This window comes from Salmo salar, chromosome 02 (assembly GCF_965601325.2).
Source record: "Salmo salar chromosome 02, fSalSal1, whole genome shotgun sequence".
Lineage (NCBI taxonomy): Eukaryota > Metazoa > Chordata > Actinopteri > Salmoniformes > Salmonidae > Salmo > Salmo salar.
The window spans coordinates 76,811,487-76,832,231 of record NC_138292.1 but is presented as its reverse complement, the minus strand read 5'-3'; the positions used below and the strand labels follow the sequence as shown (position 1 = coordinate 76,832,231).

The window sequence follows — 20,745 nt, the reverse complement described above, 5'->3', positions numbered from 1 at the left end:
TAAATACAGTATGGGGATGAGGTAGTTGGATGGGCTGTTTACAGATGGGCTATGTACAGGTGTAGTGATCTATGAGCTACTCTGACAGCTGGTGCTTAAAGCTAGTGAGGGAGATATGAGTCTCCAACTTCAGTGATTTTTCAGTTTGTTCCAGTCATTGGCAGCAGAGAGCTGGAAGGAAAGGCGACCAAAGTAGGAATTGGCTTTGGGGGTGACCAGTGAGATATACCTGCTGGAGCGCATGCTACGGGTGGGTGCTGCTATGGTGTCCAGTGAGCTGAGATAAGGCGGGGCTTTACCTAGCAGGGTCTTGTAGATGACCTGGAGCCAGTGGGTTTGGCGACGAGTATGAAGTGAGGGCCAGCCAACGAGAGTGTACAGGTCGCAGTGGTGGGTAATATATGGGACTTTGGTGACAAAACGGACGGCACTGTGATAGACTGCATCCAATTTGTTGAGTAGAGTGTTGGAGGCTATTTTATAAATGACATCGCCGAAGTCGAGGATCGGTAGGATGGTCAGTTTTACGAGGGTATGTTTGGCAGCATGAGTGAAGGAGGCTTTGTTGCGAAATAGGAAGCCGATTCTAGATTTCGTTTTGGATTGGAGATGTTTAATATGAGTCTGGAAGGAGAGTTTAAAGTCTAACCAAACACCTAGATATTTGTAGTTATCCACATATTCTAAGTTAGAACCGTCCAGAGTAGTGATGCTGGTCGGGCGGACAGGTGCAGGCAGCGATCGGTTGAAGAGCATGCATTTGGTTTGACTTGCATTTAAGAGCAGTTGGAGGCCACGGAAGGAGAGTTGTATGTCATTGAAGCTCGTCTGGAGGTTAGTTAACACAGTGTCCAAAGAAGGGCCAGATGTATACAGAATGGTGTATCTAGTTGAATGGTGTATCTAGTTGTATCACAGTTGAATCTGGTTGCCTTCAGGGGGTGTCTTCTTTCGAGATTTTGCATGAGCTGCACCAAGAGCAAGCCAAGGGAAGGGTGGATCACTCTCTCTCTCTCTCTCTCTCTCTCTCTCTCTCTCTATGAGATTAGTCTGCAGGTATTTTCAGCCTGTGTTTCTTATTGGATTAACACCAACACACTTCATAGTAATCATTTAACACCACAGTCAGCAGACACACACACACACACACACACACACACACACACACACACACACACACACACACACACACACACACACACACACACACACTCTCTCACACACACACACACACACACACACACACACACACACACACACACACACACACACACACACACACACACACACACACACACACACACACACACACACACACACACACACACACACACACACACACACATACACACACACACACACACAGAGAGAGAGTCTGGACACAGCACCACCACCCGTCACCCTCTCTTTCTCTCTCCTCTGTCTTTCTCTCTTCTCCCCTCTCCTTCTGATATAATGTGATTAGTGTAGTTGATCCGCTGGGGTTTAGCTGACTTACCTCTCTCTCTCTGTCTCTCTCTCTCTCTGTCTCTCTCTCTGTCTCTCTCTCTTTCTTCTATCTCTCTCTGTCTCCCACACAGGTGATATTCTCAGTGTCTGACTCACCCTACTCTTCTGACCCAGCTAATCTCCCACTCTAGGGGGAGGAGAGGGGAGGCGACAGGGAGAGAGACACAGGGACAGAGAGAGAGAGAGAGAGAGAGAGAGAGAGAGAGAGAGAGAAACAGAGCGAGAGAGGGAGGGAAAACACTGGGAAGAGAAGCAGACGAATAAAGAATGAAGGAATAACGGAAAGAAGGGAGCGAGGGAGAGTGAGGGAGAGAGAGAGGGAGGGAAACAACAGAGGAACAGACAAGATGAAGATGAAGAAAAATTGATAACAGGAACGGTTTTTTGGACAACCTGCCAGACGGAGAGACAGAGAGGACTACAGACTACAGTCTGAAGGTCAACTCGGAGATATCTGGTAGATATGTGTTCGATCTAGAGATAGTTTTAGTCCACCTATTATGCCATCGTTGACTTGAATGGGGAGGCCTGTTCTGTAGATTATAATTCCAGGGTAGATATATTATGGGTGCTTACCAAATGTAGCTTACAGGGCTAACTAGTTAGCAACACAACAATATTTTTATTTTTTGTTATTATTTTTCTTTATTTAACCAGGTAAGCTAGTAGAGAACATGTTCTCATTTACAACTGCGACCTGGCCAAGATAAAGCAAAGCAGTGCGACACAAACAACAACACAGAGTTACACATGGAATAAACAAGCGTACAGTCTATAACACAATAGAACAAATAGAAAGTCTATATACGGTGTGTGCAAATGGCGTGAGGAGGTAAGGCAATAAATAGGGCATAGTAGCGAAGTAATTACCATTTAGCAGATTAACACTGGAGTGATAGATGAGCAGATGATGATGTGCAAGTAGAGATACTGGTGTGCAAAAGAGCAGAAAAGTAAATTAAAACAATATGGGGATGAGGTAGGTAGATTGGGTGGGCTATTTACAGATGGACTATGTACAGCTGCTCAGATAACTGATGTTTAAAGTTAGTGAGGGAAATATAAGTCTCCAGCTTCAGCGATTTTTGCAATTCGTTCTAGTCACTGGCTGCAGAGAACTGGAAGAAAATGCAGCCAAAGCAGGTGTTGGCTTTGGGGATGACCAGTGAGATATACCTGCTGGAGCGCGTGCTACGGGTGGGTGTTGTTATCATGACCAGTGAGCTGAGATGAGGCGGATCTTTACCTAGCATAGACTTATAGATGACCTGGAGCCAGTGGGTCTGGCGACGAATATGTAGTGAGGGCCAGCCGACTAGAGCATACAGGTCGCAGTGGTGGGTGGTATAAGGAGCTTTGGTAACAAAACAGACGGCACTGTGATAGACTGCATCCAGTTTGCTGAGTAGGGTATTGGAAGCTATTTTGTAGATGACATTCCCGAAGTCGAGGATCGGTAGGATAGTCAGTTTTACTAGGGTAAGTTTGGTGGCGTGAGTGAAGGAGGCTTTGTTGCGAAATAGAAAGCCGATTCAAGATTTGATTTTGGATTGGAGATGTTTAATATGAGTCTGGAAGGAGAGTTTACAGTCTAACCAGACACCTAGGTATTTGTTGTTGTCCACGTATTCTAGGTCAGAACCGTCCAGAGCAGTGACGCTAATCGGCCGGGCGGGTGAGGGCAGTGAACGGTTGAAAAGCATGCATTTGGTTTTACTAGCATTTAAGAGCAGTTGGAGGCCATGGAAGGAGTGTTGTATCGCATTGAAGCTCGTTTGGAGGTTAGTTAACACAGTGTCCAAAGAAGGGCCAGATGTATACAGAATGGTGTAGTCTGCGTAGAGGTGGATCAGGGAATCACCCGCAGCAATAGCGACATCGTTGATATATACAGAGAAAATAGTCGGCCCGAGAATTGAACTCTGTGGTACTCCCATAGAGACTGCCAGAGGTCTGGACAACAGGCCCTCAGATTTGACACACTGAACTCTGTCTGCGAAGTAGTTGGTGAACCAGGCGAGGCAGTCATTTGAGAAACCAAGGCTACTGAGTCTGCCGATAAGAATACGATGATTGACAGAGTCGAAAGCCTTGGCCAGGTCGATGAAGACAGCTGCACAGTACTGTCTTTTATCGATGGCGGTTATGATATCGTTTAGTACCTTGAGCGTGGCTGAGGTGCACCCCTGACCAGCTCGGAAACCGGATTGCACAGCGGAGAAGGTACGGTTGGATTCGAAATGGTCAGTGATCTGCTTGTTAACTTGGCTTTCGAAGACTTTAAAAAGGCAGGGCAGGATAGATATAGGTCTATAACAGTTTGGGTCTAGAGTGTCACCCCCTTTGAAGAGGGGGATGACCGCAGCAGCTCTCCAATCTTTAGGGATCTCGGACGATATGAAAGAGAGGTTGAAGAAACTGGCAATAGGGGTTGCAACAATGGCGGAGGATAATTTTAGAAAGAGGATCCAGATTGTCTAGCCCAGCTGATTTGTACGGGTCCAGGTTTTGCAGCTCTTTCAGAACATCTGCTATCTGGATTTGGGTGAAGGAGAAGCTGGGGAGGCTCGGGCAAGTAGCTGCGGGGGGTGCGGAGCTGTTGGCCGGGGTTGGGGTAGCCAGGAGGAAAGCATGGCCAGCCGTAGAGAAATCCTTATTGAAATTTTTGATTATCATGGATTTATTGGTGGTGACCGTGTTACCTAGCCTCAGTGCAGTGGGCAGCTGGGAGGAGGTGCTCTTGTTCTCCATGGACTTTACAGTGTCCCAAAACTGTTTTACAAAGCTAGCATTTGCTTTCCTGACTGACTGCGTGTATTGGTTTCTGACTTCCCTGAACAGTTGCATATCACGGGGACTATTCGATGCTATTGCAGTCTGGCACAGGATGTTTTTGTGATGGTCAAGGGCAGTCAGGTCTGGAGTGAACCAAGGGCTATATCTGTTCTTAGTTCTACATTTTTTGAAAGGGGCATGCTTATTTAATTACTTTTAAAGAACGACCAGGCATCCTTGACTGACGGGATGAGGTCAATATCCTTCCAGGATACCCGGGCCAGGTCGATTAGAACGGCCTGCTCGCTGAAGTGCTTTAGGGAGCGTTTGACAGTGATGAGGGGTGGTCGTTTGACCGCGGACCCATAGCGGATGCAGGCAATGAGTCAGTGATCGCTGAGATCCTGATTGAAAACAGCAGAGGTGTATTTAGAGGGCAAGTTGGTCAGGATGATATCTATGAGGGTGCCCATGGTTACGGATTTAGGGTTGTACCTGATGGGTTCCTTGATGATTTGTGTGAGATTGAGGGCATCTAACTTAGATTGTAGGACTGCCGGGGTGTTAAGCATATCCCAGTTTCGGTCACCTAACAGATCGAACTCTGAAGATAGATGAGAGGCAATCAATTCACATATGGTGTCCAGGGCACAGCTGGGAGCTGAGGGGGGTCTATAACAGGCGGCAACAGTGAGAGACTTATTTCTGGAGAGATTCAATTTTAAAATTAAAAGCTCGAACTGTTTGGGCATAGACCTGGAAAGTATGACAGAACTTTGCAAGCTATCTCTGCAGTAGATTGCAACTCCTCCCCCTTTGGAAGTTCTATCTTGATGGAAAATGTTGTAGTTGGGTATGGAAATCTCAGAATTTTTGGTGGCCTTCCTAAGCCAGAATTCAGACACGGCAAGGACATCAGGGTTGGCGGAGTGTGCTAAAGCAGTGAGTAAAACAAACTTAGGGAGGAGGCTTCTGATGTTAACATGCATGAAACCAAGGCTTTTTTTATTACAGAAGTCAACAAATGAGAGTGCCTGGGGACATGCAGGGCCTGGGGTAACCTCTACATCACCCGAGGAACAGAGGAGTAGGATGAGGGTACGGCTAAAGGCTATCAAAATTGGTCATCTAGTGCGTTGGGGACAGAGAATAAAAGGAGCAGATTTCTGGGCGTGGTAGAATAGATTCAGGGCATAATGTGCAGACAGGGGTATGGTGGGGTGCGGGTACAGTGGAGGTAAGCCCAAGCACTGAGTGATGATAAGAGAGGTTGCATCTCTGGACACGCTGGTTATACTGGGTGAGGTCACCGCATGTGTGGGACGTGGGACAAAGGAGGTATCTTGGGCATTTAGAGTGGGACTATGGGCTCCGCAGTAAACTAAACCAATGATAACTATCCTAAACAACAGTATACAAGGCATATTGACATTTGAGAGAGACATAAAGTGAGGCATAAAGCAATCACAGGTGTTGATTGGGAGAGCTAGCTAAGACAACAACGGGTAAGACAACAACAGCTAATCAGCTAAGACAACAACAACAGGTAAAATGGCGATGAATGGGCAGAGAGGGTCGGTTAACTACACACAGGGCCTGAGTTCGGTGCTGGGACCGACAGATAAATAAAAAATAAACAAAGTGGAATACCGTGATAAATGAACAGTCCAGCAGGCATCAGCTATGTAGCCAAGTGATCATAGGGTACAGTGAACAGCAATAGATGGAACAGGGAAGCCGCGGGGTAGTAATTACTACGCTAGCACATGGGAGACACAGCGTTTAAAGTTAGCAGGCTGGGGTAAGTAGAAGGGTCTGCCCCAACATCCAGCAAAGGCCGGTTGAGGGCACCGTGGATGGAATTACGTCTTGACAAAGGGTCCGGGCCATATGGCGAAAGAGGTATTGTAGTTGTAGTAATTTAGTTTGCTATCCGGGAGATGCGCCTGGCTCGCGGCTAACTGGTGCTAGCTCCGGGGCAGGGGCATTAGCCACTATAGCCACTCGATAGCAGCTAGCTAGCAGCGATGATTCGATGCAAAGGTCCAGAGCTTATGGCAAGTATTCGGTGGAGTAGTGGATTCTAGCCGTGTTGGGGGTAGAGTCCGGGAGGCGTCAGGTGAGTAGCCGGGTGATCACAGAGTAGGCCGGGAGGTGGGCCTGACTCAGGGCTAGCTTCGGGGTTGGGTCACTCGGTGGCAGCTAGCTAGCTGTGATGATCAGGAATAATGGTCTAGGGTTTATGGCAGGAATCCGGTGTTGTAGTGGAGAAAAACAGTCCAAGGCTGGTAGGTATCCAGGCTAAAAAACGACTGGTGCCTGTGCAGAAGGTAAAGGCCACTAGCAATGGCTAACAATGACTAAATAGCTAGTAGCTAATTAGCTGGTTAGCTTCTGATGGCTAGCTCCTGATGGAGGTTCTGGCTATAACGTCTAAATATTGGATCCGTGCCACATTCAGTGAGGCGGGTTACCGGAAGGTATATTGAATTTAAAAATGGAAAAGAGATTGAAAAATATATTGAAATATATACAAAAAAGACGAAAATAGAAAAAGTAAACGAGAGGATGACAAACCACGTCTGCACTGCTACGCCATCTTGGGAGAAAAAAAAATTATATATACATATATTTATGCTTAGCTCATCTTAGCTGAGAGAGGCTGAGTCCTCAAATGGCATTCCCTATCATGTGCACTACTTTTAACCAGGACCCATGGCCACCTATTCCCTATCTAGTGCACTACTTTTGTCTGAGTCCTCACTTCTCATGCAACTTCAATGGGGTGTACTGACGTGATTTCTCTCCCTCTCTCCTGTCTCTCTCTTGTTCCTTCTCCTCTCTCCTCTCCTCCCCACAGTAGTAGACCATGGTAGATTTGTTCCTAGGTCGTTCACTAGTATGTAACAACAGAGACCGTGTTGAGTACGATACGGAACGGGAAGTCATCCTCCGTCTCCAGAACCGGATCCTGCTCCTGTTCTTTGGTTCCGCAGACTGCCAACGGTGCCAGGAGTTCGTCCCAACGCTTAAGGTAAACACACACACCGCTAGCAGGCTCCTAGGCGCACACACACACACACACGCACACATATATACACACACATTGACTCACTTGTCAATCTATAGTCTCTCTTTTCTCTCTCTCTCTCTTTCTCTTTCCTCTGTCTCTCTCTCGTCTTTTCTCTCTCTCATTCTCTTTTCTCTCTCTCTCGTTCTCTTTTCTCTCTCTCTTTCTCTTTTCTCTCTCTCGTTCTCTTTTCTCTCTCTCGTTCTCTTTTCTCTCTCTCTCTCTCTCTCTCTCTCTCTCTCTCTCTCTCTCTCTCTCTCTCTCTCTCTCTCTCTCTCTCTCTGCCAATTAAGGTATTATAAACATCTCATATCTTGCTTGCCTCCCTCCCTCTACACCCTTCCCCTTTCCTTCCCTCCATCTACCCCCTCCACTTAGGACTTCTTCAAGCGTCTAACTGATGAGTTCTACGTGGAACGCTCCGCCCAGTTGGTCCTTCTGTTCATCAGCCTGGACCAATCAGAGGAGCAGCTGGAGAACCTCCTCAAAGAGCTGCCCAAGAAATGCCTGTTCCTAACCCACGATGACCCCTATCGCAGGTATGGATGGATGGGGTTGGGTGGGTGGGGAGGAGAAATGTCTGTTCCTAACCCACGATGACCCCTATCACAGGTATGGATGGATGGGGTTGGGTGGGTGGGTGGGTGGGGGGAGGAGAAATGCCTGTTCCTAACCCACGATGACCCCTATCACAGGTATGGATGGATGGGGTTTTCGGGGTGGGGAGGAGAAATGCCTGTTCCAAACCCACAATGACCCCTATCACAGGTATGGATGGATGGGGTTGGGTGGGTGGGTGGGTGGGTGGGGAGGAGAAATGCCTGTTCCTAACCCACGATGACCCCTATCACAGGTATGGATGGATGGGGTTAGGTGGGGAGGAGAAATGCCTGTTCCTAACCCACAATGACCCCTATCGCAGGTATGGATGGATGGGTTGGGTGGGAAGGATGGGGTTTGGTAGGGTGGGGAGGGGAGGAGTGTTTGTCTATAGAGTGTGTGTGTATCTTGCACTGTGAGCGTGTGTGTATAGAGTGATTGTGTGTATGTAATGTGTATGTGTGTGGGTGTGTATATAACGTGTGTGTATGACAACTGTCAACTGTCTGTCTGTCTGTCTGTCTGTCTGTCTGTCTGTCTGTCTGTCTGTCTGTCTGTCTGTCTGTCTGTCTGTCTGTCTGTCTGTCTGTCTGTCTGTCTGTCTGTCTGTCTGTCTGTCTGTCTGTCTGTCTGTCTGTGTGTGTGTGTGTGTGTGTGTCTGTGTCTATAGAGTATGCATGTATGTGTATATCTTACACTGTGTGTGGGTGTGTATATAACGTGTCTGTGTGTGTGTGTGTGTGTGTGTGTATCAGAGAGCTGGAGTCTATGTTTGAGGTAGAGGACGTACCGAGGGTGGTGGTTCTGCGTCCAGACTGTTCTGTTCTATCTCCCAACGCTGTCTCTGAGATAAGCAGCCTCGGAACCGACTGCTTCCACAACTGGCAGGTGTGTGTGTGTAATGGATAATGTCTCTGTGTGTGTGTGTGTGTGTGTGTGTGTGTGTGTGTGTGTGTGTGTGTGTGTGTGTGTGTGTGTGTGTGTGTCTGTGTCTGTGTCTGTGTCTGTGTGTGTGTGTGTGTGTGTGTGTGTGTGTGTGTGTGTGTGTGTGTGTGTGTCTGTATAATGTATGTTTGTGTAACGTGGGCGTTTAACGTGTGTGTGTGTGTGTATACAACATTGTGTGTGTATACAACATTGTGTGTGTGTGTGTGTGTGTGTGTGTGTGTGTGTGTGTGTGTGTGTGTGTGTGTGTAGACAACATTGTTTGTGTGTGTATGACAATGTGTGTGTATAATATTGTGTGCGTGTGTATAAAGTGTGTGTGTATAATATTGTGTGTGTGTGTATATAATATTGTGTGAGTGTATATGAAGTATAAATAATGTGTTTGTGAGTAGAACGTGTGTGTGTGTGTCGTGTGTGTGTGTACAACGTGTGTGTGTATCGTGTGTGTATATCATGTGTGTCGTGTGTGTGTGCGTGTGTATCATGTGTGTGTGTGTGTGTATCGTGTGTGTGTGTCTGTGTATGTATACGTGTATGTACGTATTTATATACAGGTAACTGCCAGAATAAAGGAAACACCAACATAAAGTGTCCTAATAGGACGTTGGGTCACCACGAGCCAGAACAGCTTCAATGGCACAGATTCTACAAGTGTCTGGAACTCTATTGGAGGGATGTGACACCATTCTTCTACGAGAAATTCCATAATTTGGTGTTTTGTTGATGGTGGTGGAAAACGCTGTCTCAGGTGCCACTCAATTGGGTTGAGATCTGGTGACTCTACACACGCGCACACGTGCTCACACACACACACTTCTAAACCACATATTCTCCTTTGAGACTTCTCTTTCCAAGTCACTGAGATCTCTTCTTCTAGCCATGGTAGCCAGAATAATGGGCAACTGGACATTTTTATACATGACCCTAAGCATGATGGGATGTCAGGAACAACAGTTGTGCGGAAGGAAGCACTTTGTATCCCTCATTTACTCAAGTGTTTCCTTTATTTTGTGTGTATGTATGTATGTATGTATGTATGTATGTATGTATGTATGTATGTATGTATGTATGTATGTATGTATGTATGTGTGTGTGTATGTGTGTGTGTGTGTGTGTGTGTGTGTGTGTGTGTGTGTGTGTGTGTGTGTGTGTGTGTGTGTGTGTGTGTGTGTGTGTGTGTGTGTGTGTGTGTGTGTGTGTGTATGTATGTTTCTATATATTATTTGTGTGTAGGTGTGTATATAATGTGTGTATAACAACGTGTGTCTGACAGGAATCAGCTGAGCTTATCGACAGGAACTTCATGCTGAACGAGGAGTTTGATGACAAAAAGATGCGGAGCGTCACTGACCCGATACGCCGCCTCAAATACAAGGTGAAGACGAAGAAGAGGAAGAGGCAGTGGGGGTGGGGGGGTGGTGGAGCCGGAGAGGATGAGGGAGAGGAGGAGGAGGACGAGCAGGAGGAGGAGGAAAGAGGAGAGAAAGAAGGATGAGAAGCAGAATGGAGGAGGAGCTTGTGGAGGAGGAGGAAGAGAAGGAGGTAGAGAAGGAGGATGATGAAGAGGAGGTGGAAGGTGGTCCTGGGGTTGAGATGTGTATAATATTGTGCGTGTGTATATATCGTGTGTATATAAAAGGGAAGAGGAAGAATGAGAAAAGTAGGTGGGATTCCACTCCACTCTTAAGCACAGGCCAATCATGTGAATTATCTCCAATGACTGGTTGGTTCTGTCAAGACAGACCTCTTGATTGGTTGATTGTCGCTTCTGTTAATGACTGGATTGCTGATGCTGCCAAGACAATTGTTGTGTCCCAAGTGGCACCCTATTCCCTTCATAGTGCACTATTTATGATCAGGGCCCATAGAGCTCTGGTCAAAAGTAGTGCACTATGTAGGGATGTAGTGTGACATTCGGGATATAGCCAATAATGGGTTGTAGTGATATAAAGCTTTTCATTAGGCCTCAAAACACTCATGCTAATGCTGATGCTAACTAACGATTAGCAATGACTAAATAATATGAACTGATGCTAACAAGCGATTAGCAATCACTGAATAATATGAACTGATGCTAACTAGCGGTTAGCAACACCAATTGCACACTCCCTCAAAACTGGAGATATCTGTGGCACTGTAGAGAGAGAGAGAGAGCACAAGGTGCCCCTGTGTAATGGTCATGCTGTTTAATCAGCTTCTTGATATGCCACCCCTGTCAGGTGGATGGATTATCTTGGCAAAGGAGAAATACTCACTAACACGAACATAAACAAATTTGTGCATTTTTTTGTTGTTGAGATATACGATTTTTGTGCATATGGAACATTTCTGGGATTTTTTTTATTTTTGCAGCTCATGAAACATGGTACCAAAACATTGCATGTTGCATTTATATGAGAGAGAGAAGCCCACTGCTGGCTTGCTTCTGAAGTTAAGCAGGGTTGGTCCTGGTCAGTCCCTGGATGGGAGACCAGATGCTGCTGGAAGTGGTGTTGGAGGGCCGGTAGGAGGCACTCTTTCCTCTGGTCTAAAAAAATATCCCAATGCCCCAGGGCAGTGATTGGGGACACTGCCCTGTGTAGGGTGCTGTCTTTCGGATGGAACGTTAAACTGGGTGTCCTGACTCTCTGAGGCCATTAAAGATCCCATGGCACTTATCGTAAGAGTAGGGGTGGTAACCCTGGTGTCCTGGCTAAAATCCCAATCTGGTCCTCAAACTATCACGGTCACCTAATAATCCCCAGTTTACAATTGGCTCATTCATTCCCCTCCTCTCCCCTGTAACTATTCCCCAGGTCGTTGCTGTAATGAGAACGTGTTCTCAGTCAACTTACCTGGTAAAATAACGGATAAATAAATACAAATATATTTGTTCAGTGGCAATGGTTGATTAATGATAACGGATGCTAATTGATGCTAACTAGTGATTAGCAATGACTAGATTATATGAACTGATGCTAATTCATGCTAACTAGTAATTAGCTATGACTGGATAATATGAACTGATGTTAACTAACAATTAGCAATAGGTGGCTAATATGAACTTAATTAATAATTGACGCTAACTATGGATTGGCAATCGTTGAATAATATGAACTGATGCTACCTAGAAATTAGCAATGACTGTATAATATAAAATGTTGCTAGTAGCAATGGCTGGATAATATTGGCACTAGTTACTGTCCATAGTGCTGTGGCGTGACGTTGCCGGAACAGAAGACAGCTTCTGTAGGTCACCTCAATGCTTTACACTGAGCATTAACAACTGATTGTTATGTACATTTGTAATGTGTATATAATTTATGTTGATATATTCTTATTAAAACATAAATCAACGCTACATTGTCAGTAAAGGACTTGGTTCTTCTGGATGATGATGATGACGCTGTTGTTGTTATGATGATGTAATAAATATGGGAGAAGCCTATTAGGTCTCTCTCTCTCTTTCACTTTTTCTCTCTCTCTCTCTTTCACTTTCTCTCTCTTGCTGTCTCTCTCTCTTTCTCTCTCCCCTTCTTTGTCTTTTGCACAAACCCAGCATCTCCCTCTCTCTCCCCTTCTTTGTCTTTTGCACAAACCCAGCATCTCCCTCTCTCTCCCCTTCTTTGTCTTTTGCACAAACCCAGCCAGTTGTGCTTTTCCTTTTTTTTACAAATGTGTTTCTGACACAGTCACGTAGCTACTTCCTGTTCTCTCAGTAACAGTACGGCAGAGAGAGGATGTCACGGGTGTCGTAGGGTGTAGACCAAAATGCAGTGGGAAAATGCAGCGGGAAAATGTATACTCATCTTTTTATTTAGTGAAGAAGGAAAACACAAACAACGTATCCAAAAAAAAAAAACGAACTGGACAGTCTCGTCAGGCACACAGCTAAACAAGAAACAATCTCCTACAAACCCCAAAACAAACACACTCCTAAATATAGGACCTTCAATCAGAGGCAACGATAGACAGCTGCCTCCAACTGAAGGCCCCAACACCAATTAGCAACACATACAAATACAAACGACTAGACAGAACATAGAAATAAACTAACATAGAACAATAACCAAAAACCCCGGAATACATAAATCTAACACCCCTCTACATACACAACCACCCCAAACCATATAAACCAAATAGCCCCTCTACATGAACACATACACAAACACACCCTGAACCACATAAAACAAATACCCACTGCCACGTCCTGACCAAACTATAAGAACAAATAACCCCTTTACTGGTCAGGACGTGACAGAGGAAGTACGACTAAAACCACAACTCTGAGAAAAGCTATCCCTTACTTCACATGAAAAGTAAGAAACTTACTTGAATAAACCAGTTCAGGTTAATAATATATTCAGATGATAAGATAAAAGAGGAAGTCAAATGCACTCAGTGATTTAAACAACAGATGAATAGGAGACCTGTATGGGACAAGGAGGATAAAGTAGTGAAGAAGAGAGGAATATGGATGAGTGAGAAAGGAGGTAAAAGAGGAGAGAAAGAAGAGGGGTAATTTAAAATTCATCCTATTCACTAACTCCCAAACCTCTTTTGCTTGTTGACAAATGTATGATTTCCTTATTAATAGCCATATTTTAGCTCCTAGATAGCACCTTTATATCTAAGTGTAGCGATTAGCAATGACTGGCTAATATGAACAAATGCAAACTATCGATTAGCAATGACAAGCTGATATGAACTGAATGATAACTAGGGATTAGCAATGGTTGAATAATATTAACTGATGCTAATTATACTGAACAAAAAAGTAAACGCAGTATGCAACAATTTCAAAGATTTTACAGTTTATATGAGGAAATCAGTGAATTGAAATAAATAAATTAGGCCCTAATCTATGGATTTCAGATGACTGGGAATACAGATATGCATCTGCTGGTCACAGATACCTTTAAAAAATGGGCCTCACAATGGGCCTCACAATGGCCCTCACAATGGACCTCGGGATTTTTGTTCAATGACGATGGTTGACTAATGTGATCTGATGCTAATTGATGCTACCTATGGATTGGCAATCGTTGAATAATATGAACTGATGCTATCTAGTGTTAGGTTCTAATTTTTCAGAGTAAATAACTCACGGACACTAGAGAAGCTTAACCAAATGTAATTATTCCCAATGGGTCGTTTCAGCTGTAATTCAGACAAAGACATGGCTTGGGGTGGTATTCATACCCCAATTTGGGTGGAGTTTCCTCCTTATTTCTAAACATTGCATCATTCTTGCTAAGCAGGGAGCTAACTGTTTTGAGTCTTCTCCCCTTATCAGTACTGCCACATGCCATCGTTTTCTCTGCACTCAGCCCCTCCCAAGCTTCATTATGGCATCCCTCATGTCTCCTTTGTAACTAATGTTCCTATACTCTGAGTATAACAATGGTCAAAGTTTACCCCAGAATCCAACCCTAGCAATCAGCAATGACTGTCTGGCAACAGCTCTGGTGGACATTCCTGCAGTCAGCATGCCAATTGCACGCTCCCTCAAAACTTGAGACATCTGTGGCATTGTGTTGTGTGACAAAACTGCACATTTTACAGTGGGCTTTTATTGTACCCAGAACAAGTTGTACCTGTGTAATGGTTGTCATGGAAATTCTAACCAAAAGGAAGGGACTGTAGATTCTTCAAACAACAACTTTATTCTAAGAATTGCAATTCTGGAGCAGTTAGCAATCACTCAATGGTGCAGAGTTAAAGAGCCCAACGAAGAAGAGTTGCGTCTCAGCTTTTATAGCAATGTACAACCTCTTTGTTCTACGTGGCAGTTAGGAGATGTGTGAGAACCTGGTGGGAACATAGCATGCAAACAAGTAATAATGCCAGTTTTGTTACTGCTTTCTGCTGACATCTAGGCGCTGCTGCTCAAGCCAGCTTCTGTTCTCTTCATATCAAGGACACAGCTGTTGGTGCTGTATACTTCAGTTGCATTGTGGCCACTTCTTGCTCTGTGCTGTTCTGCTCCTCCCAGGACCATTCAACCCACGTAGACCTCTCTGCAACCTCTCTGCAACCTCTCTGCTATCTTCTGTTCTCTTCATATCAAGGACACAGCTGTTGGTGTTGTATACTTCAGTTGCATTGTGGCCACTTCTTGCTCTGTGCTGTTCTGCTCCACCCAGGACCATACAACCCACGTAGACCTCTCTGCAACCTCTCTGCAACCTCTCTGCTAGCTTCTGTTCTCTTCATATCAAGGACACAGCTGTTGGTGTTGTATACTTCAGTTGCATTGTGGCCACTTCTTGCTCTGTGCTGTTCTGCTCCTCCCAGGACCATACAACCCACGTAGACCTCTCTGCAACCTTCACCGCTGTCTAGGTCATCAGGAGCACCTGGAATGGACCAGTCTATTGCTGTTGGTGCCCAGTCTTTCTGTGGAGGTCCGTGATGTCCACCCAATCTCCTGGCTGCAATTTGTGGAACTGTCCTCCCTTTGGTTCAGGCAAAGCCGCTTTTACCGTGGGTAAAATAGACTTCAGAACATTGTTAACCTGTTATGGATAGGGGGCAGTATTTTCACGGCCGGATGAAAAACGTACCCGATTTAATCTGTTTATTACTCCTGCCCAGAAACTAGAATATGCATATAATTGTTTGATTTATATAGAAAACACCCTAAAGTTTCTAAAACTGTTTGAATGGTGTCTGAGAGCATAACAGAACTCATATGGCAGGCCAAAACCTGAGAAGATTCCAAACAGGAAGTGCCCTCTCTGACCATTTCTTGGCCTTCTTTATTCTCTTTATTGAAAACAGAGAATCTCTGCTGTAACGTGACACTTTCTAAGGCTCCCATAGGCTCTCAGAAGGCGCCAGAATGTTGAATGATGACTTTGCAAAAACCTCAAAAATGCAAAAACTTCAATTTTTCAAACATATGACTATTTTACACCATTTTAAAGACAAGACTCTCGTTAATCTAACCACACTGTCCGATTTCAAAAAGGCTTTACAACGAAAGCAAAACATTAGATTATGTCAGCAGAGTACCCAGCCAGAAATAATCAGACACCCATTTTTCAAGCTAGCATATAATGTCACATAAACCCAAACCACAGCTAAATGCAGCACTAACCTTTGATGATCTTCATCAGATGACAACCCTAGGACATTATGTTATACAACACATGCATGTTTTGTTCAATCAAGTTCATATTTATATCAAAAACCAGCTTTTTACATTAGCATGTGACTAGCATGTGACTAGCATTCCCACCGAACACTGCCGGTGAATTTACTAAATTACTCACGATAAACGTTCACAAAAAGCATAACAATTATTTTAAGAATTATAGATACAGAACTCCTCTATGCACTCGATATGTCCGATTTTAAAATAGCTTTTCGGTGAAAGCACATTTTGCAATATTCTTAGTAGATAGCCTGGCATCACAGGGCTAGCTATTTAGACACCCAGCAAATGTAGCACTCACCAAAGTCAGATTTACTATAAGAAAAATGTTATTACCTTTGCTGTCTTCGTCAGAATGCACTCCCAGGACTTCTACTTCAATAACAAATGTTGGTTTGGTTCAAAATAATCCATAGTTATATCCAAACAGCGGCGTTTTGTTCGTACGTTCAAGACACTATCCGAAAGGGTAAATAAGGGTGACGAGCATGGCGCAATTCGTGACAAAAAAAATCTAAATATTCCATTACCGTACTTCGAAGCATGTCAACCGCTGTTTAAAATCAATTTTTATGCAATTTTTCTCATAAAAAAGCGATAATATTCTGACCGGGAATCTCCGTTTAGGTAAACAGATGAAAGAAAATAAAGCATGGGGTCGACTCGGGCACACGCCTAAGCCCATAGTACTCTGATCGGCCACTTGCCAAAAGCGATAATGTGTTTCAGCCAGAGGCTGCCTCGATATCGTTCAGCTTTTTCCCGGGCTCTGAGAGCCTATGGGAGCCGTAGGAAGTGTCACGTTAGAGCAAAGATCCTCAGTCTTCAATAAAAAGAGCCAAGATGAAACACAACTTCTCAGACAGGCCACTTCCTGCATGGAATCTTCTCAGGTTTTGGCCTGCCATTTGAGTTCTGTTGTACTCACAGACACCATTCAAACAGTTTTAGAAACTTTAGGGTGTTTTCTATCCAAAGCCAATAATTATATGCATATTCTAGTTACTGGGCAGGAGTAGTAACCAGATTAAATCGGGTACGTTTTTTATCCGGCCGTGTCAATACTGCCGTGTTTTCTAGCCCATAGAGGTTAACCAATACAAAAACATCCTGGGGCGTTCTGCATTAGCATCGAACAGCCCCCGTGATATGCAACTTTTCAGGGAAGTTAGAAACCAATATACACAGGCAGTTAGAAAAGCCAAGGCTAGCTTTTTCAAGCAGAAATTTGCTTCCTGCAACACAAACTCAAAAAAGTTCTGGGACACTGTAAAGTCCATGGAGAATAAGAACACCTCCTCCCAGCTGCCCACTGCACTGAGGATAAGAAACTCTGTCACCTCCGATAAATCCACTATAATTGACAATTTCAATAAGCATTTTTCAACGGCTGGCCATGCTTTCCACCTGGCTACCCCTACCGCGGTTAATAGCACTGCACCCCCCACAGCAACTCACCCAAGCCTTCCCCATTTCTCCTTCTCCCAAATCCAGTCAGCTGATGTTCTGAAAGAGCTGCAAAATCTGGACCCCTAAAAATCAGCTGGGCTAGACAATCTGGACCCTTTCTTTCTAAAATTATCTGCCGAAATTGTTGCAACCCCTATTACTAGCCTGTTCAACCTCTCTTTCGTGTCGTCTGAGATTCCAAAAGATTGGAAAGCAGCTGCTGTCATCCCCCTCTTCAAAGGAGGGGACACTCTTGACCCAAACTGCTACAGACCTATATCTATCCTACCCTGCCTTTCTAAGGTCTTCGAAAGCCAAGTCAACAAACAAATTACCGACCATTTCGAATCCCACCGCACTTTCTCCGCTATGCAATCTGGTTTCAGAGCTGGTCATGGGTGCACCTCAGCCACGCTCAAGGTCCTAAACGATATCGTAACAGCCATCGATAAGAAACAATACTGTGCTGCCATATTCATTGACCTGGCCAAGGCTTTCAACTCTGTCAATCACCACATCCTCATCGGCAGACTCAATAGCCTTGGTTTCTCAAATGATTGCGTCGCCTGGTTCACCAACTACTTCTCTGATAGAGTTCAATGTGTCAAATCGGAGGGCCTGTTGTCCGGGCCTCTGGTAATCTCTATGGGGGTGCCACAGGGTTCAATTCTTGGGCCAACTCTTTTCTCTGTATACATCAATGATGTCGCTCTTGCTGCTGGTGAGTCTCTGATCCACCTCTACGCAGACGACACCATTCTGTATACTTCTGGCCCTTCTTTGGACACTGTGTTAACAACCCTCCAGACGAGCTTCAATGCCATACAACTCTCCTTCTGTAGCCTCCAACTGCTCTTAAAAACAAGTAAAACTAAATGCATGCTCTTCAACCAATCGCTGCCCGCACCTGCCCGCCCGTCCAGCATCACTACTCTGGACGGTTCTTACTTAGAATGTGTGGACAACTACAAATACCTAGGTGTCTGGTTATACTGTAAGCTCTCCTTCCAGACTCACATCAAACATCTCCAATCTAAAGTTAAATCTAGAATTGGCTTCCTATTTCGCAACAAAGCATCCTTCACTCATGCTGCCAAACATACCCTCGTAAAACTGACCATCCTACCGATCCTCGACTTCGGCGATGTCATTTACAAAATAGCCTCCAATACCCTACTCAATAAACTGGATGCAGTCTATCACAGTGCCATCCGTTTTGTCACCAAAGCCCCATATACTACCCACCACTGCGACCTGTACGCTCTCGTTGGCCGGCCCTCGCTTCATACTCGTCGCCAAACCCACTGGCTCCAGGTCATCTACAAGACCCTGCTAGGTAAAGACCCCCCTTATCTTAGCTCGCTGGTCACCATAGCAGCACCCACCTGTAGCACGCGCTCCAGCAGATATATCTCTCTGGTCACCCCCAAAACCAATTCCTCCTTTGGCCGTCTCTCCTTCCAGTTCTCCGCTGCCAATGACTGGAACGAACTATAAAAATCTCTGAAACTGGAAACACTTATCTCCCTCACTAGCTTTAAGCACCAGCTGTCAGAGCAGCTCACAGATCACTGCACCTGTACATAGCCCATCTATAATTTAGCCGAAACAACTACCTCTTCCCCTACTGTATTTATTTATTTATTTTACTCCTTTGCACCCCATTATTTCTATTTCTACTTTGCACTTTCTTCCACTACAAATCTACTATTCCAGTGTTTCACTTGCAGTATTGTATTTACTTTGCCACCATGGCCTTTTTTGCCTTTACCTCCCTTATCTCACCTCATTTGCTCACATTGTATATAGACTTATTTTTCTACTGTGTTATTGACTGTATGTTTGTTTTACTCCATGTGTAACTCTGTGTTGTTGAATGTGTCGAACTGCTTTGCTTTGTCTTGGCCAGGTCGCAATTGTAAATGTAAACTTGTTCTCAACTTGCCTACATGGTTAAATAAAGGTGAAATAAAAATAAATAAAATAAATAAATTAGAAAGCAAATTACGGACACCTCATTAAATCTGCATATTCCTCCAAAGCTCAGTTGTCCTTAGTCTGCACAACTGCACAGCCAGGACCTAGGATTAAGGGAGACACTCAAGTGTTTTAGTACTATATCTCTTGACACAATGATGAAAATAATCATGGCCTCTAATCCTTCAAGCTGCATACGGGACCCTATTCCAACTAAACTACTGAAAGAGCTGCTTCCTGTGCTTGGCCCTCCTATGTTGAACATAATAAACGGCTCTCTATGCATGTGTACCAAACTCACTAAAAGTGGCAGTAATAAAGCCTCTCTTGAAAAAGCCAAACCTTGACCCAGAAAATATAAAACTATCGGCCTATATCGAAACTCCCATTCCTCTCAAAAAAAAATTAAAAAGCTGTTGCGCAGCAACTCACCTTTTAACTCACTGACCTTTTAATGGCGTCAGACCGAGGCTCTGCATCTGTCCTCATGCTCCTAGACCTTAGTGCTGCTTTTGATACCATCGATCACCATATTCTTTTGGAGAGATTGGAAACCAAAATTGGTCTACACGGACAAGTTCTGGCCTGGTTTAGATCTTGACGGTCGGAAAGATATCAGTTTGTCTCTGTGGATGGTTTGTCCTATGACAAATCAACTGTAAATTTCGGTGTTCCTCAAGGTTCCGTTTTAGGACCACTATTGTTTTCACTATATATTTTACCTCTTGGGGATGTCATTCGAAAACATAATGTTAACTTTCACTGCTATGCGGATGGCACACAGCTGTACACTTCGATGAAACATGGTGAAGCCCCAAAATTGCCTCGCTGGAAACCTGTGTTTCATACATAAGGAAGTGGATGGCTGCAAACGTTGTACTTTTAAACTCGGCCAAAACAGAGATGCTTGTTCTAGGTCCCAAGAAACAAAGAGATCTTCTGTTGAATCTGACAATTAATCTTGATGGTGGTACAGTCGTCTCAAATAAAACTGTGAAGGACATCGGCGTTACTCTGGACCCTGATATCTCTTTTGACGAACATTTCAAAACTGTTTCAAGGACAGCTTTTTTCCATCTACGTAATATTGCAAAAATCAGAACTCTTCTGTCCAAAAATTATGCAGAAAAATTCATCCATGCTTTTGTCACTTCTAGGTTAGACTACTGCAATGCTCTACTTTCCGGCTACCCGGATAAAGCACTAAATAAACTTCAGTTAGTGCTAAATACGGCTGCTAGAATCATGACTAGAACCACAAAAAATGATCATATTACTC

At 44.4% G+C, this 20,745-nt stretch overlaps 1 protein-coding gene across 1 annotated transcript; it reads left to right on the top strand.

The window, feature by feature from the left end:
- The first annotated feature begins 465 nt into the window (after positions 1-465).
- LOC106592756 (nucleoredoxin-like protein 1) lies at positions 466-12,242 on the top strand. The gene is made up of 5 exons (XM_045709918.2): positions 466-1,966; positions 7,145-7,318; positions 7,733-7,893; positions 8,710-8,842; positions 10,176-12,242. The coding sequence occupies exons 2-5, from the start codon at positions 7,154-7,156 to the stop codon at positions 10,395-10,397; spliced, it is 681 nt and encodes a 226-aa protein (XP_045565874.1). The 5' UTR covers positions 466-1,966; positions 7,145-7,153; the 3' UTR covers positions 10,398-12,242.
- The last annotated feature ends 8,503 nt before the right edge of the window (positions 12,243-20,745 follow it).